The sequence below is a fragment of the Hakea prostrata genome, chromosome 7, assembly GCF_041222555.1.
Source record: "Hakea prostrata isolate BN-2017 chromosome 7, UWA_Hpros_2, whole genome shotgun sequence".
NCBI lineage: Eukaryota > Viridiplantae > Streptophyta > Magnoliopsida > Proteales > Proteaceae > Hakea > Hakea prostrata.
In genome coordinates this window covers 67,622,673-67,641,786 of record NC_142606.1, presented here as the reverse complement: position 1 = coordinate 67,641,786, position 19,114 = coordinate 67,622,673, and the positions used below count along the sequence as shown (strand labels likewise).

General features: G+C 36.5%; 1 protein-coding gene across 1 annotated transcript in view; it reads right to left on the bottom strand.

Annotated features, from left to right (window-relative positions):
* The window catches only part of LOC149011795 (uncharacterized), a 47,314-nt gene extending 28,680 nt beyond the window's left edge, over positions 1-18,634 (bottom strand). The window contains exons 1-3 of the mRNA XM_089162769.1: positions 18,234-18,634; positions 17,869-18,154; positions 12,798-13,099 (exon numbers count right to left, since the gene is read on the bottom strand). Coding sequence (XP_089018895.1) covers positions 12,798-13,099; positions 17,869-18,154; positions 18,234-18,634 — 989 coding nt within the window. The remainder of the gene's footprint in view (positions 1-12,797; positions 13,100-17,868; positions 18,155-18,233) is intronic.
* Between the last annotated feature and the right edge of the window lie 480 nt (positions 18,635-19,114).

Here is a 19,114-nt window from a genome sequence, read left to right as displayed (position 1 = left end):
ACACTAGAGTCAGCGTAATCCCAGATTACGGACTCATCAACCCTATTGGTCATCCACAAATAGTAAACGGGAAGCTCTCACGTCCTCTCACGGATTGGTTACCGGTCTTGAGTGCCCGTGAGCCCAAGTCTAGCTATTTGCAACCCTACCAATAAATGGCCCCTTTCGGGTATCCGTAGCATGGTTTATGTCCCCTACCGGATTGGTTACCGGCCTAGAGCACCCATCAAACCATACACTACCACGGGTCGTTCGGTCTCAATGCCCTTCCGATTCGGGTCTGATACGACAGGGACATCCTAGCCATACATCTAGACAAGTCGTATATATGTCATCCAATAATTCGGAAAAGCGTCGATGGTCATCTTCGGAGAACATCCCATACTATTCCCTCTGATGTCCAAGGACAGAAATGTCAATAGGACATTCCCAAATCATACCTATTCAATCACATTCTCAATTCCATTATATCATATATATATGACATTTCATCATATAGAAAGATACATACCATAACATGATCAATTACACATGAATTTATTAAGATACATAATCATGATAACAAAAGAATATGTAAACATGGCATTACTATACTTGAATTACTTATAACAGTCATATACTGTAGGAAATACGATAAAGAAGGTAAATCTTCTAAGTCTCTAACATAGAAGCAAGAATCACATAATCTATGTAGTTATGGTAACAACCGTCCTTACCTTAAGTCGCGATGATGATAATCCAACAATCTCAAAAGAATGATCCAAAGATGGTAATAAGACCCTAGACAAACATAAATGAAAGGTTAGAAAAGAAATCGGGAAAATCGGAGGTCGAACGGGTCAAAACTGAGCAAGGTTGCTGTCAGCAACAAGTTTGGTCGATGGTCTTGGTTGATGGCATCGACCAAAGAGGATCGACCAAAATTGTCTTCGGGGCTGCATAATGGGTTTTGGGGATTTTGGTCCGAAATGGGTCTTCCGGGGTTCGGATCGATCCGAAACTTGGAGGGAATGCTAGGAATAGTAGAAGGAGACTATGTAGCAAGAATTAACATGATCCAATGGTCAAATTGAAAACCCCCAATTTGAAGCCTTAGGTTCAAACTTGCAAGAATCATGCTCTTCAATGAAATCATTTGCAATTGCAAGAGAACATAGGAATTTAATCAACAGAATGATGAACAACAGAATATAGACAATTACTAACATATAATCAGACCTAATTGAAAGAGAAAATCAGATTAAGAGATGAATTCATGTTGTAATGAAGAGGAAAATCAAAATAAGAAAGTAAGAACATCATGTATGAGAATCATAGCATGGAAAGGATAAAGAGAGGTTTAATCAAAGCAAAAGAGCTTGTAGAAGAGGTGGTTGCAAGGTTGCATCACCTTCTTCACGAACTCAGCAGCAAGAAAAAGATGGGGTAGAAGTAGATTAGAGAGAGAGTGAGAGATTACATACCTTGGAGAAGAGATTAGAGAAGGGTGACAATGATTCTTGTAGAAGATCATCACCCAAGCCAAGGAGGAGCCTAAGAGGAGCTTTCCTACGTTCTCAGATGTTGAAATGAGTGAAATGTGGTTCTAGGTTCGAGGTTTCACTTAAATAGATGAAGGAATATCCAAAAAGCATCTTTTTCTCGAATCTGGGTAACTTTGGTCGATGGTCCTTGGTTGATGGCATCGACCAAAGAGCATCAACCAAAACAGGTAACAGGTTTCAGCAAAAGATCTAGAAATAGTTCAGCAACTTCGAACAGGGATTCGGAGGGCTATACGGGGTCAAATTGAGTGAGGTTTTCTCCTACAAGTCAATCAAGAAGTCTAGTTTTGGGAAATATATTCGGATTGAGCACAGGAGTTCATTAGGTATTTCAACTAATTCACCCCTCTTCGGTGCGCAGATTCAAAACTAACACTGACAATGCTCTCAAGTGAGGGGCATCATCGTCAATGTCCATGGGCTTGGGCTCCGACACCAAATCATCAACCGATAGGGTCTACAAGTCTCTTTTCCCCCATTTTGGGTCTTCGGACCTACAAATATAATAAATTCCGAGCCGGGTCAAGGTTAGGATAAGGCCAGATATTACAGGTCTACCCTAAGGGAAAGGTCTGGCATGACTTCTTAAGGCTTTCAAAGATAATAACACTGAAATCAAGGTCCAACTTTAAGGTCTAATATCAAACAAGTCTTTCTTTATCCCAAAACAAATAGGGTGTCCTGGCTAGGTTTGGGCTGGATGTCACAAGAAGTGCCTTTGATATGATGTTGAAAGAATTGAGTAAATCCTGACTCATGTCAGTGTGACATAGCAGGCTCTTATTTGTAATGATAATATGAAAGAAAGAATATAAGAGTACTCAATGTGGGACTAAGTAAAACAAAGAACAATAATAGATAGAACTACCCTTATAACTTAATACTCTTGACTCACAACAGAAAAAGAGGGTTTCCTCAAGCTGAGGAGAAGAGCTTTGGTACCACCTTAGAACCCAAGATCCTGTAGCCAGCTTAAGGATAGAGAGAAGCAAAAGAACAACCGAGAAGAAGAAGAAGAATGGTGTGTTGTAAGCCTAGAAGAGGGCCTGCAAATAGATGATCTTCCCTCTAATCACAGGCCTTATTTTATAACAGTTCAAACAAAGAATGAAGTCTTTTCCGCCCCTCACTTAATGATGGCAGAATTACAAGAATAAAATAAATAAAACAAACCTAGTACAAATAAGGAAATCAAGGCAGAATTGCCCTCTTTCTGTTGCTGCTAGAAGTCACTCTGTTGCAGGACTTCAACACACTTCTAAAACACAAAACAGCAGATGTCTTCTCTCTTCCATATTGAATGCCATAGTACTACATAAACATCCAATGACCACCAATATGACTCCATCTTAAAAAGAGAATTTAGAAAGCAAAGAGAACTTAGAAAGAAATAATAAATAAATAAATATATAAAGCTAAAAAAGCTAATAAGACAGCTAATTAAATATCTTCTTGCAAATTTGAATTGCCTTGATTTACCCCAAGCAACTAAATTACTAACTTTCAACTCCAAACGAGAAAATCAACCAAGTACAACTCAAACTCCAAGTAGATATGGAAAAGACAAATTTTCTGTTTCTTTGTCTAATGGAATCTTCAAAGATTCAAGATGGGAAAAATAGGCTGTCAGCTGGCCACATAGAAAGCATGGTGGCCACCTTAAAATTCATTATGAGCATAGTTCAAGTTTAGCCGAAATTTCCAAAATTTCGCTGAAATCTCAATCTTGGGGGAAAAAAGAAGAGGCGAACTAGATAGAAAATAAAAAGACCCAATCTCAGTTGGTTTCAGTCGACCTGAGCCAACCCTGCAACTTTTATACCAAGTTTCGATGAGATCTACAAAATCTCATATTTTCTTTGTTTCTGTGATTTCAACACTCCTCCCTTATTTTCAACCTAAAACTTTGATTTTTCTTCCAAATCTAAGCATTCATTCATCATTCTTCCTCCCATTCGCTGGTTGAAGTTGGTCTAGAAGCTCATTTGAAGACCAAAACAAGAAAGGTATGTGTGTTTTTCCTCAAATCTTGAATTTTTGATAGTTGACCTATAAATACATGTTAGATCTTGTTCAAATAAATATATGAGTATTCGATCTTGGTATTTAAACTACTCAAAATTTTTTTTTTTTTTTTTTTTTTTTTTGAGTAATCCTATTGTTTTTTTTACTACACATGGATATGGGGATGGATCAGAATAATCTTTGTGGGCAGTATCTTTGGATATCCATCACACCCTGTTCATCCATCAACCTCTTACAATTTGGGTGACCCATTTTCTAGTTTGGGATATCTCTCTCATGTTGATGATGGGACCTAGAGATGGCCAGCCAGGACCTAGAGACAGGCCAGACTGTTTTAGACCGCACTAAAGGGGCCACACCATATGTTGCACATTCAAAGGAGAAGCTGAGATAGATGCAACAGTATGCGGCTCATGGGATGGATCCACTGAAGAGCCTGTCATGGAATTAAGGCTCATGGAATGAAGTGGAGATCTCAGCAATCACTTCTTTTGCTTCTTTAATTTGTGGTTAGCATCATCTTGTTTGTCATCAGATATTGGCCGTACTAAGCATCTAGAGTATATTAGATTACAACGCTTTGTATTTGTGGGTAATTGATTATGTCTCTAAATTAGTAGAAAATTGAATTATATATTTTCATCGATTTTTTTTTTGTTAAAAAAATAGCTCATTCATTGTGTTTGGAACCCTTTAAATAAGGTGTATGCCAAAAATAGATCGAAACACTCAACATGGGGCCGAAACCAGGTGTTTGGAAATTCCCTGGTTTAAGCCCATCTCAGCGAGACTTCAGCCAGACCTTGATTTCTGCTGGCTGAAACCGGCCTTGAAACTGAGATCTCACACCTTGATTATGAGGCCAAATAAAGGGACGTTCTCACAGGCTCACAAAGTTAAAGATGGGTTGGACAACACTTCTTTGAAACCTTGACCATGCCGTCTACCCTTCTAGCATAGAACTTTCCAAGGAAATCCTCATATCATGTTGGTAAATGGCCCTTTCAGAAGAAAGGGTACCTTTTGCAGAGACAATCGACTTAATGGGGCTAAGCGACCTTGACACAAAGGGAAACATTAGGATTTTCTGATGTAACCAGTGTCAGCAGACCAAAGGAGACCTGAAAATGGGCCCATAACAGTCCCATAGCCATGCAGCAGCTAAGGCTGGCTGGATTCCCTAAGGGGTATTTTAGTCATTTTTATACCCCTCCTTGGGGTCTCATGAGTCCAATTAGATTCCATATCCAGTCAGGAGTCAAGATCTTTTATATTTTTAGTTGATTATGTCATGGTCAAGTTAATCAAGAGTCTTAGTCTATGTGGGAGTCCCAACTGGAATCTATTTTAAAGTCAGATTCTTTCTGGATTATTATTATTTTGTTTGGTAATTTTGTGGTCCTTAAGAGACACCCTTTAAAGTTGTTTGTTAGTTTTTGAGTTGCTAGTTGTTAAGGGATTCCCTATTACAGTCCAGGTCAGTTAGTTAATTAGTTTGCACCCAAGTGTCTTTCCTTCTTTATAATTGGTTGTTTAAAGGCTCCATACCCAGCATTACAGTTAGATTGGATTAATAAAATTAAGCATTGAAGGAATTGGAGTCATGGGTTCCATGAAGGATCCCCACAGCTGAGTGTGAGTTATTTTCTGCAATTTTCATCTTCATCAATCTCTCTCCTGCTGCAGCCTTGTGACAACAACCTAGAGTGTCAGTCCTCTCAATCAACAAGTAAAAGCCGAAGACAAAATAGAGCAATAATGAAAACACCTAATAGAGCAAATCTATCTTACCAAAGACAAAATAGAGCAATTCATATTGGGGGGGGGGGGTAATCAGAAAAAGGGAAGTTAGGATTCAAAAAGAAGGCAAAAAGAACTTACCAATTGGAGGAAGAAAAGAAATTGTATTAAAAAGGCCTAAACCAGAGTAGGGAAGGGGGTGGTAATATGAAAAAGGAAAAGACAAAGGACATAACGAGAGATAACATGTAGCCAAAAAATAGGGATCTAAAAAGTGGAATAAGAGAAAGGATAGGGGCAATAATGACAACTAGAAAAAAAATTAAAAGGAAATTAGTTGAGGCTATGAAAGGAATCAATCTTGGAACCATAAAGATCTCCTATCTCTTGACAGTAATGGCCCTAACATCTAAACCAAGGGAAACAAAGGGGAAAGGAGAAAGCTTGCAACTAATGACTAGAAACAGAGAATCCAAGAATAGAAATTGTGTCTCAGCCTGTAGACTACACAAAGAGCCATGGGAGAAGTCCTTCAACTAATGAAACAGCCAGAAACAGGGGTTCACGATTCATCACTGAGTCATCACACAAAATCCACCAAGAGATTTCATATCCAGATCTGTATTAATCCTCCTTCGCTCTTTTTCTTTCTCAAATATAGAAATTCCCAAAAAGCCACGACAATTCCAAGAACAATATTGAGCAACAAAGTTCTCCAATGGAAAACGATATAATTAAAATAAAATAAAATAAAATAAAAATAAAAAAAATCTTTTTGATAAAAAATCTGCTTATGAATCCAGTAACAAGATTGATAATCTCTTCTCTTTTTTATTTCAGAATTCTTCAAAGTTGCAAGAGAAAAACCATTCACAACTGAATCAGAAAGTATACCTTCAACTGCTTGATCAAATCCAAAAAGGCCTTAACTTTAATTTTGGACGGACATAGAGATAAACCCAAAATCAAAATCATAGAACGAAACATTATAGAGAACCAAAATCTGTAACCCTTAAGAGATCCTGGTCATCGCCATTGTTGTATTAACCCAACAAAATCAAAAAAGGAAATCCTTGTTCAATGAGGAAGAACTAGGATTTCGTTCTTCAAACTAGAAGCCTTAAATGACTATCAAACCAGCAATGGACTATGGCTCTAATACCATGTAAACACTCCAAGATCTATAACGAATATTAGGCTGAGAGAAGAAGAAAGAGAAATTGAGGGAGAAAAAGAGAGAATAATTGGAGACATGCTGGGCAATAGAATCTGTATGTTCTACTGTACCAGCATGCAAATATTTATAATAAATTGGAACAGAACTGCAAAAGAAAATATAACCAGAAGCCTTAAATGACTCTCAAGCCGGCAATGGATTATGGCTTTGATACCATGTAAACAAGCCCAATATCTATAACCAATATTTGGTAGAGAGAAGAAGAAAGAGAAATCGAGGGAGAAGAAGAGAGAATAATTGGAGACATGCTAGGCAATAGAATCTGTATGGACTATGGTCTACTGTATCAGCATGCAAATATTTATAATTTACTAAAACAGAATTACAAAAGGAAATATAACTCAAATATAAGTCTTAACCCTCACCAAATTAAGCCTAAAGCTTATAGGAAACTCACTTAGATTAGGACACTAATAACCAAAATCTAAACCACTAAGGAAACTAAAATAGGGGGACTCCCTTATCATGTTACATCATACTAACTTTCATTTTCTCTAACAAAATAAAACCCTAAACTCCCAGGGATTACTTAATTGAGGAGCTGGTTCTATTTAAGAAAGGTCCTGCAGGCTGGCCCAGACTGGGTTACATCTTTATCAAGAACATCCAACCTAAAGACCATTGGCCTTATATGATTACAGCTGTTTCACTGTGTTTTAGAGTGGATGTTTTCGAGGGAACTCTGGGGATCTACCATTTAAGGCTGGTCACAACTTATATTGTCCTCGTCATCTCTCTTCAAATCTCCTGGTATGGCAGCCCTGGCCTTGCCTTTTCTTTCCATATAAAGGGCCAGCACTAGGTGCAAGCCTGCCTAAACAGTACCTGGAGAAGAGGTGGATTTGATTAACCATAAGCATTCTTTACCCCACCCACCCCCCCCCAAAAAAAAGAAAAAAGAAAAGGAAACATGCTAAAAGCTCAATTTGAGCTTCTTATTAAATGATGATCAAGTACTATTTAATCCTGATGAACCATGGTGATGTAATCAAATTCTAGGGTAAGGGATTTGTGATTGTTTTAACTAGAATTAGGGTTATCCCATAATCCTTTCCCTTGTGAACCAGCGAATTAATTATCAAACTTGGGAATAAGAGATTTTTACCAAACCTTATATCAGATGGGCTTGATGGAGGAATTTGGAAAATTAGGGTTTGGAGAAAATTTTAGGGTTAACAAAGATCAACATGGGTTGAACTTGGGATACCCAAACTAACACTAGGAAGGAAAGGGAAATCTGCAGTTTGGGTCATGGTTTGGTTAAGATTAAAAAAAGATATATGGTTTGTGTATGGGAGGGGTTTGAGATAAATAAGGGTTTTAACAAATGTTAATGGGCTGGTGATTTGAGACAATTTAGGGTTATAAGCAATCCCTATTGGGTGGAAACTTTGGAGGGAAAACGATTTGACTTTTTAGAAAATAAACTTTAATCAATCAAAACAGTGCAATAATAAGAAGAACTGAGCAGAAGAAAAAAGAAGAAGAGAAGAGAAGAAGAAAGAAGAAGAATTGATAGGAATCACATAAGCTTGCAATTCTAGCTTAGCACTCCTAGAATCGTAGCCTCTTATTTATACATATCAATAACCTAGATTACAACTTGAGAAGCAACATCTTACCCTCTAAAAAAGGAAATAAAGAGTACAACTTATGGACAGAACTTTCTAGTCTTCTAACTCCTAAAATCTGTCCAAAATAGAAAGTACTGAAAAAGGAAAGTTCTGAAATTAGTAACTAACAGAAAATAGAAATTATGCTTTCTAGAAACTCCCAAAACTTGTGTAGTAAGATGCCTACATTAGAAATAGAAAGTAGAGTAGCATATCTAAAAAGGAAACAAGGAATAATGGCATAACACTATTCACGTGAACAGTAACAGCCCAAACTTCAACACTCCCCCTCAAGCTGGAGTATACAGAAAGAAAACTTCAACTTGCACAATAAGAATAAACCTGAAAGATAGCACCAATCTTGAATGTGTAGCAATACAGGCGTTAATGAACACTTAGAGAACTTCACCCTAACGATAATCAACACCAACTTAAAAAAAAATCTTTAATTCTTCATATCGAATAATCCATCAAATAATGAGAACAATCGACGATATTGAAGACTAACAAAGTCCATAAGTATAGCAGCATGAAAGGCACCATCCACATGATATTTAAGACGAACAAAGTCCGTAAGTATAATAACATGAAAGGCATCATCCACATAATGCCAGTAGTAGGGAGGAATATTAAATCTTCAAAATTATAGCTCCAATGTTCATATAAGCACTTCGCAGGAAGGCAAGTAGTTGGTAAAGTATGGGTAGATAAAAGCAAGTATTGATTATTGTGGACCAAGTAGGTAGGTAAAAGACCGTATAGGTTATTGTGGAGTAGGTAAGGTAATATGAGTTACTACAGACTAAGTAGGTAGGTAAAAGACGGTATAAGTTACTACGGACCAAGTAGGTAAGGTAGGAGATTGTATGGGTTACTATAGACCAAGTAGTTAGGTAAAGGACAATATAGGTAAAGGTAGGTAATGATATTGTTGTAGAATGCCATAAGTTGAGGACAAAGATCTTCACAAATAATATCCTTCAGCACATCTTGAGTATATATAGAATAAGGTACCATTCTCCCCCTCATGTGTAGCATTACACGTGGATAATTAATGACAACCAACATCCAATATAAAAAAAAGATCCCAAACAACAATTTCCAATGAGACCTTTATGGTAGATAAAATCTTTATTCTTTTAGCATGTCTAAATCCAAGAAACAACTTCCAAACACTCCCCATGGTAGATTAAGATAATGGCAACATTGTAATAAACCATAATTTTTCAGGAGGTTACTGGTATTTACGGGCAAATATATAAGCTCAATGGCAATTCTGTAATAAATCAGATTTTTCAAGAGGCTATTTGTAAATAAGGAAGTGATGGACATGAAGGAACTAAATTTATAAATGGAGGACAGACTTGGAAGGGAAAACACTTGACAAGATTATATATCCTAAATATAGTATAAGAGAGATGGGTAATTAAAGAAAACATGGATATAGAATGTGGAATTAAAGATAGGACAGGGAGAATAATGTCAATCAGGAATAGAACAAGAATCGAACCCAAAATTGAATAAGACTTTAATAGGAGGTAAGAAATAGAAATAACCTGACAAAGACTGAACCAGCTATGAATGAAGACTGGACCAATTAAACGTGAGCCAAAACTGAACCAAGACTGAACCAACTATGAATCACACCAAACCAAATCATGATATGGAAAAATACAATTCTGTAGTATGCAGAAACAAGCAGAAGAAGAAAAAAAATCTGCATAATGGAAACTGAAAAGTGAAAAGAAGATGTAGCTATTTCCAAATCTGATCCAAGTTTTGGAACTTAGCTATTTCCAAAATTGATCCAAGTTTTGGAACTAAATACAAATAATAGCTAGAAGAGATCAGTTTACATAATCAAACCTGAACTAAGTAGCACATTATTTACAGCAACAAGTGGTTGCGCATCAAAACTTGAAGAAGAATAGCAAAAAAATTCTGCAACATAGAATCGAATAGGTGTTTGCAATGAAAAACATATCTGCAGAAAGATGTAAAACTGCATAAAATAATAAATCAAAATAATCAATCAAGTTATGGGATAAGTAAGAGGTGAGTAATAGAATAGATCAGTTTATATATTCATCTGATCTAACTATAAAATAAGTATAGCAGTAGGTGGCTGTGCACCAAAGAGAGGAACACTGAAAGAGAACTTCAGAAGAGAATACTTGAGAACAACACTATTTTGATTAAAAAAGCTCTGATGCCATGTTAGAAAATAAACTTTAATCAACCAAAATAGTGCAATAACAAGAAGAATTGATAGGAATCACATAAGCCTACGATTCTAGCTTAGACTCCTAGAATCGCAGCCTCTTATTTATATATATATAAATTGTACAACTTATATAAAAAAGGAATATATAAAAATTGTATAGATTACAACTTGAGAAGCAAGCCATCTTGCCCTCTAAAAAAGGAAATAAAGAGTACAACTTATAGATAGAACTTTCTAGTCTTCTAACTCCTAAAATTTGTCCAAAATAGAAAGTACTGAAAAGGGAAAGTTCTGAAATTAGTAACTAACAGAAAATAGAAAGTATGCTTTCTAGAAAATCCCAACTTATGTAGCAAGATTCCTATATTGGAAATAGAAAGTAGAGTAGCATATCTAAAAAGGAAAGAAAGAAAAATGGCATAACACTGTTCACATGTACAATAACATCCCAAACTTCAACACAACTCATGGGAGGGAGATAAGAGGGTAACAATTAGGGATGGGGGAATGGGGAAACTTACATTTGTGTAGGTAACGGATTCTTGGAAATCTTCAAGAATTTTGATTCTTGATCTTGCCTTCTTTCTCTCTTCTCTTTGTTTTTCTTTCCTTTCTTCTTTCTATTCTTTTTTTCTTTCCTTGTTCTAAAATTTCAGAACTGCCACAAGATCCAAGAAGAGGGGGAGAATAAAAGAAAAGAGGAGGGGAGCACAAAATGTAGAAGGGGTTGGGGAGGGTGCCTTAGGGTTTTAGAGGGGTTGGAAGGTCTGCGCAAGAAGAAAGAAGGGTGAGGGAGGGTTGCGGGTGAGAGAGAAGAAGGGGGAAGGGGACCATGGTTGCTGTACTTACTTGGATAAGGTTGGGAAGCTGCTGTAGTTGAAGAAGCTGTTGGAACTTGAAGATTGATTGCTGAAATTGAAGAAGAAACTCTTTCTAAATCCATCGTGGCCCTCTCAAGAAGACCACGCCCTTGTTTGCCTCCTAACAGAAAATTTTGTTCATCACTTCAACTCCCTTTATGATGAAGTAGGATTGGCTATTTATGGTTGGAGGGAAAGAGTTATACGCTAACTTTGCTAACTTGTAAACATAACTTGACTAAACTAGGGAATCCTTTATAGACTAGATCGCCCTTAAAACTCAATAAATACAACAACAACAACAACAACAATAAGCCTTGTCCCAACTAAATGGGGTCGGCTACATGGATTCTTGCCCTCCAATCAGTTTTGTTCGAGGCCATGCTAGATACAAGGCCTAAGCTATACATATCATTTCTCACCACTTCTCCTAAGGTTATCTTAGGTCTACCCCTAGCTCTTCTAGTTCTTTCAATATGAATTATATCACTTCTCCGAATAGGAGCATTTATAGGTCTCCGTTGAATAAATGATAACCCACAAATAAATAAATTTTAAAGAAAAACAACTTGCAATATTAAAGTTAATTATCCAAAGGAATCTCACTTGCCAATTAGGATTTACACACTATATAGGATTCTATCATAACTCATAAAATACTATTCCAAATAAAAAAATAAAAAATAAAGATAGATCCATGACCCTTGGATTGGGAGGGTTCCAACCAGACCCCTTTTAAGCCCCAAAAGGGCTGGAAAATGACCAAAGTACCTCTGAGGTATTCGGACAGCTTCAGATTGGACCTTTTGGGTCTGGGTTTTTGTGCCCAGTTATTGGGGGGTTCAACCCTGCTTACATCACAAGGAACAGTTTGTTCCAAATTCTCATTAGGGTGGTAAACAATATAAACAAGTTTACCTCCAAAAAAAATTCAGCTACCTTGCTAGCAAATGAGTAAAAGAATAGGCTTCGATATGGATCGTAAGCCAATTTGAATCTTATATTATTTAAGTTTATAAGGATGGTGATTATGGCTGTCACAGTATGTATTCATATTGCACCATCAATCTTTTCCATTATCTTATTTGCATGCAGTTCTTAGGTTAAAATTTTCCATCATTCAAAGAAATGGAAACATTCTAGCATAGAATGGTGTTGGACGTGCTGGCGTAATTCACTTCAACAAAATAAAAACTTTCAGCATAAGGCATCAAAATACCAAAGACCAAGTCAATAAGTCTAGACTCTAACCGTGGTGAAAGTAGGATGTGCTACTTTTGATAGATTCATAGGTTCTACCAAAGATCCAAAGAGAATATTGTCTATCAAAATTAAAAAGAAACAGAAGTTTCAGTCACACTAAAATAGATGAGACAATTTTAGATATAAAAACATCTGAATTCAAATCCTTCGGTAGAAAAACAAAATAAGCCTGACAAAGAGTATTTCAGGGACTCAGTCATAACATCACATGTGAATGATAGTTGACTATTCTTCTTGTGCTGGAAAAAGAATGGTCATCGTGCATAAGTTATGCACTGCAAGGATTCAAACCTGAAACCATGAGCTTTACTCAGCTCTGGTCGCACTTCCATAAGAAGCCTTTGTTGCAGAGCCCATTTGGAATCCTGATCCCCATCAACATGTTTTGGCAGCACCATGCCTGTAGAAGCCTGTGGCTTTATCCCAGACCGTTTCTTTCTCATCTTTGGCTTTTCCCAACCATCCAGACCAATAGTTGATGTCTGATGTATCTCTTCAAACAGCACTGCACCACTATCAGAATATCTGAATGTCTCTTTATCCTTGTCCAGGGCCCCAGTTGGCTTGGCAACATCATTAGCCTGTGCATCCATCTGCATCAGTTATAGCAATGGGTGAATCTCTAAATGAGAGCAAGGGAAAACTGAATAAATGAAGGGGGAAGAAGAGGCAATCATGTGAAATTACAAGAAAAGCATGTCTATTTATATGAATTCTCGGAACCAAAATCCACTCCATGCTTCTTTGCTATGTAGCACTTATGTGTGGTAGTCATTTGCTTATGTTGAAAGATGCTAACTATATAGTTCTTGTACATACGTTTCAGCCAATTCTTTTCCACATTGCAAAACTAATTTATGATTCAAAACTAAAACTCATGTCTATGAAATAAGAACGACATTTGTGTCGATACCAGATAAACATGAAAGAACAAACATGGCTATATTTGGAATGAACAAGGTTGTTTTTGAACACATCAGTATCAACAAAGCAAAAATAACAAAAACACATCACAAAATTAAGAACAGTTAATCATATATATTATGAATATATATCATAATGCTTCATGATCCAGGGAGACAAAGTTTGACAACAATGTATAGGATATGGAAATAATTCATAGCGGTAACTACAGGAAGCACTATAGAATTACACAAATTGTACATCAACCGATAAATCATGACTGAAAGTACCATCAGTACAAAAGTCAACAAATATAGAAAGTGTGCTGATTTGGTAGGATTTTGATTTCAATGTTGAAATGAGTACATGTGAATGATTTCATGAAATAATCAAACAAAGCAGTTTTTGGTCAAGAAATTAAAATTGTTTCGATTGTGCCAAGAATAAAAATTCCTCTTTCTAGTCCAATTTCTGGCTATAGATTCTCTCTCTAGAGGATTGGAACCTCAAATCAAAATCACCAAAACCAAAACATCTTTAGAGAAACATAAAAAACTACCAAAAAGAACTGCAAACATTCATCATCTTGCTTTGATCAATGTCAAGATGTATTCCACCAATTGAAATGTATATTCTACCATATTTCTGAATTCCAAATATTAATAAAGCCTTAATATGTTTACTATAATAAATTGAAAATTGAAAAGACCATCAATTATGTCTTTGACTCATTGCAAGCTTGTGGAAGGATCCCATGTTAGGTTCCCAATCTAGCTTAACAATGACTTACTTCCCTCACACTTGCACTCTACAATCGACACAGCAACTCACAGCAATCACAGAATCAAATCAGGTTAAGATGAAGGAAATAGCCTTATTAATCGATCAATCAAGAGCAGAACAAAAACTTTCATAGACCAGCAAAAGGAATTAGATTCATTTAGCAGCTCCATTCTTCACCTATAGCTGTCCGAGAGCAATAGCTCTCCCTTGGAAGGTCTGCATTGCGATTTTCCTAACAGTAACCCAATCCCCATTACCCTTCTTCCCTTCCTCTCTTTATCGGTTTTTTTCCTGCTGATTCTCCCTCATTTCCAATTCAATTGTCTCCATTCTTCCTCCTTGCCATCAAGGCACAAAATTTCGGTAATCTTAGTCAGTACCGATACGACTGAAATTTTGGAATCTTTTATTCAGATTTTGAACTTAAGTTTTGGTGGATTGGGGGGGGGGTCATCTTGGCCTGCTTTTCAGTTTGCAGCCTAATTTGAGATAAACACACTAAGAGTGTTATTTTGCCTAAAACCTAACCCACAATGGTGTTCTTGATAGATACATACCTAGCTATATACAGGCAAAATTGGGAGTATGGAACATGAATTTTAACAATGTAAATATGGATATCATGCAAGAGAATATTAATATCTTCATTAAGCTGCAACAAAAAAGTCAACAACTAAAATTCAATATACAAGTAGTCAAGTACAAGTGTAGAAGTCAGTAGTTAGTAGTACAAGGTTAAAACGGTTTAAGCATATAACATAATAGTATATGAACGAATTACAATTTTACAATACACATCACACCTATGAATACCCTAATAATAATTGTTGTGTTCTGGTGATTCCATCGTCTCAACCCTGTAGGCCTCCCTCTATGAATGGTGGACATACTCAACCCATGTCATCGAACCCATGTAGTGCTGTGTATAGTGGATATTGCCCTTATGTAGGTATCACCATCCTTATAAAACAACCAACCCATATTAAAGAAAGTGTCATAAGAGTAAGCACTGCTACAAAATTTCGCTGAGATTTTGGCAATTTTTCAAACTTTTCGATTTCGATAAGGATTTTGTTTTGCCACGAAATTTAGTGCTGAAAAGTAGTACTCATAGAAGAAATTTCGATCGAAATTGTCAAAATTTTGACCGAAATGCCTGCATTTTTGAAAATCGAAACAAAAATCCAATTATTTCGGAAAGTTATAGGTTTCAAACGAATTTTGGAGATTTCAACCATTTCGGAGGTTTCAACCATCTTGACAAAAATTTCGACTATTTCAACATTCCAACTTGTTTTTCCTCAGTTTTTGTTGATTTCTAACCCATTTCCACGACTCCTTTGCCTTCAAGCACCTCTTTTCTTATCTTTTGCCTCCAAACACCTCCTAAGCCACAACAGCTACAAAGAAAACTCCGGCAATAATAGAATGTGAAGCCTGAGCCATACCCAACAATTCCAAAGTTCCCTTTCTTTTATTTTTATTTTGTTCATGCTTTAAATGATCTTGTATTGCCATGAAATTAATATATGTTCAGCCTAGGACTATAATCTATGATTGTGTTCAGTTAAACTTTTTTTATTTTTATTATTTTCTACCTTTTTTCTATTTTTCTATTTTAATTATTTTCTAAATTATGTATTTTGAAAAATACATATGTATATATGATACACGGGCTTCACCTTAATATATGTGAGACACCATCACTTGATCTAGTTGGTCATTTTATTTTGTTGACTTGTTGTATATGTAACCATTCAATCAAACAATTCATATACGTTGATGGTTCTATGCCTGTATTCAATAGAGTTTTGTACTTGTCGGATCCGGTCATTTGTTAGTATACTTGAATGATAAATTTTCAGTGGTTTTTTTGGCGAAATGCTAGTTCCATTGTGTTTATTATGCTTTAAATAGGTAGGAGGCAAGAAATCAGATGAAAATGACGGCGTATAAGGCTCGAAACCTAGGGTTGAAATAAATAAATAAAATCATATTTTCGACCAAAATTCCGGTCGAAACCTACAAATTTCGACCTTTTCTTGGGTTAAAATCCTGGTTTCGACCGAAATTTGTTCCTTGGTAGTACTATGATTGCCAGTACAGTTGTTCCCAATTCAGTTGTTTCCCTTCCTCCTTCTTGCCAGTACAGTTGTTTCTATTTCAGTTGGTCCAGCTGTCCAACAGTCTCTGTCACAGATCTAGTTCCCTTTTTGGCTGTGCTCATGTGATCCCCTGTTTCCCTTTTATTTTTGCAAGTATACGCTAGCGATACTAGGGTCCTATCATCCCTGAATACAATACTTCAGTAGGTATGGCTCCAAAATAATCTCTCTAAGCTTGGGGCAAATTAGTTGGCAGTCTCAAACTCTTACAAGACACAAAATCAGGACCGACTGATATACACGAGCTTGTGATGTGTCTGTAGTGTTGATGGATTTCAATAGCAAGTGCTGTGAGAAAGAGTGGTTATTGAAGTTTGCACTTTGTTTTTAAGCAGGGACACGCATAAAAATAAAGAGGACAAAGTTCAGGTGGGAGACTTTGTGAAGGGTACCGGACTGCAAGATCCTCACTGGTGGCTGTGGTTGGTTGCTGAAACTTGAAAGTGCAACAGGCTGTAGGTGGTACAGGTGAGAGGCGATGCATGGGCAGGCGGGATATTGAGTTGCAGCAGGGATGCAGGTGTTGCAACCAACAGGGTAGGGATGACCATTTTTCTGCATGCAGGGTATGAGAGAGCAGGACATTGAAGACCACTCTTGAAGTCCTGAGAAGGACAAGTCCAGCAAGAGAGATGGAGAAGGAGTTCGCATTTTCTGTTTGGTTGGGTGGTGAGACGAAGAAAAACATGGTTTTGTTTTTCAGTTTTTACCAAGCAAATGTCGATGTTGCCAATTTTCTTTTTTTTGGTGAATGACATTGCCAATGTTTTGAATCTGTCGAAACTTGAAAGACATGCTCATTAAAGAGCAGTGCAAAAAATAAAGCAGATGTAACCTCAATTTTGAAATTTAGATGGGTTATCACCTATTTCATGATATTATTTTGGTTCAGTTAGATGGGCGAGAGGAAGATGAACATGGTTTTGTCCAGGGTTTAAGATTTACAAAGCAAATATCGATATTGCCAATGTTTTGAATCTATTGAAACATGTGCTCACTAGAGAGCAGTGAAAAAACAGAGTGGATGTAATTCCAAATTTGAAAATCAAACGGGTACCACCTATTTCTGAATAGGGATTTCTGTTCAGTTGAATGGGCAAGAGGAAGAATAACATAGTTTGGTTTAAGTTTTTATCTTTTTCCAAGCAAGTGTTAGTCTGAATCTATTGAAATATATGATCATTAAAGAGCAGCACAAAAATAGATTGGATGCAATTTCAATTTAGAAATTTAAGTGTGTTATCAACTATTTCAGAAATTCTCTTTAATTCCCTGAAAAAAAGGTACAAACATCAAATCAAACGATTATAAAAATTGAAATCACCCCATGAATTTGAAAAAGAAATCTACCAAATCAGACTTAAGTAATGAAATAAAAATGTTCAACAAAGAAACATCAGAGAAAAACAAATGTAAATCTGGCTATGCCATACAACATACTGAAAAGTCAGAAACAAAACATATATATTTTTTAAATGTAAGATAGGATTAACAAGGTCAAGTGTACAAACCCGCACATCTGCCAAAGAGGTCCAAACTCTTTTAGGTACAGCACCTTTGGTTCTTAGATTTCTTTCTTCTAGATTCTGTGGATCAATATCAACATTACTTGCCATCACATGATACTCGGTTCTCAACTTAGCCATGTTTCCTCCAAAGACTGCCCGATCACAGAGTAATGATGCAGTGGATCGGTCACTCAATGGCATATCTACTAGAGATCTCTTCCTTGCTGCAATCCTTGGGAAGCACATGTCAAACCTGGATACAACTTCTTCCAAGGTTTTCACCCGTTCCCTGTTTGATGAGATGTTTGGTTAACAAACTACACAGGAGAGAATACTAAAATTCAATCAAGAGGAAAGGAAACAAATACCTTGCCCTATTCGAACTCTCACTGAGATTATTCCTCACCCTTTTGATATTTTCATGTGAGGAGGCAGGCAAAGGCCTGCCATTTAAAGATAGAGATGAAGGATCATCTTGTGAAACACAAAGAGCAGAAGTTACAGCTCTTTCAACTTCCAATTGTCTAGAAAAAGCCACTGGCATGAATTTTGTGTTGAAAGGCAAACCATGGAGGAAAGTCATCACTTCCCCTTCAGTTGCAGGAGAACTACTTGTTGACATGCTAGGTAAAGTAGAACTGATTTGATTATCCATGCCCCCATGGGAGCTACCTGATCCGTCCAGATAACCAGCTGTGTACATCCCACGCTGCGTGCTAGCAAAAGTTGGCCGATCAGCATTACCAGAAGATGGATCAAACTTGCCCATTGCATTAATTTCTCCAAGCGCTCTGAGTTAGAGATCCAGTAAAACAAAGTATTACTCAACAAAATTAACAACAGCAAACAATGACCAACTTTGAAATCTAAAAAGACAGCACAGATTACACGTGAAATAAAGCACAAAATGGAAGTGATGATAATAATAATAATAAAGAAGACCAACCAATTCAAGTAAAAGAAAGGAGAGCAAAAAGAAGCAAAAAATCTAATAACTGTAATCAGAGCAACCAAAATTGCAAAAAATTCTCCAATTTGCATCCCATAACTGGAATCAATAACAACTGGTTGGCACTGAAGACAACAGGACCAACAAATAGCTCAAAGTTCCCAAAGTGTAAACTCCTTAAAATAATCCAAGTACACTGCTCAAGGGTACACAATTTTACTTGTTTGGAGAATTCTATGTTTGACTTCAGAAGATAAAGTTAACTTGTTCATTTAGGTGAATCAAATGAAACAAATTTTA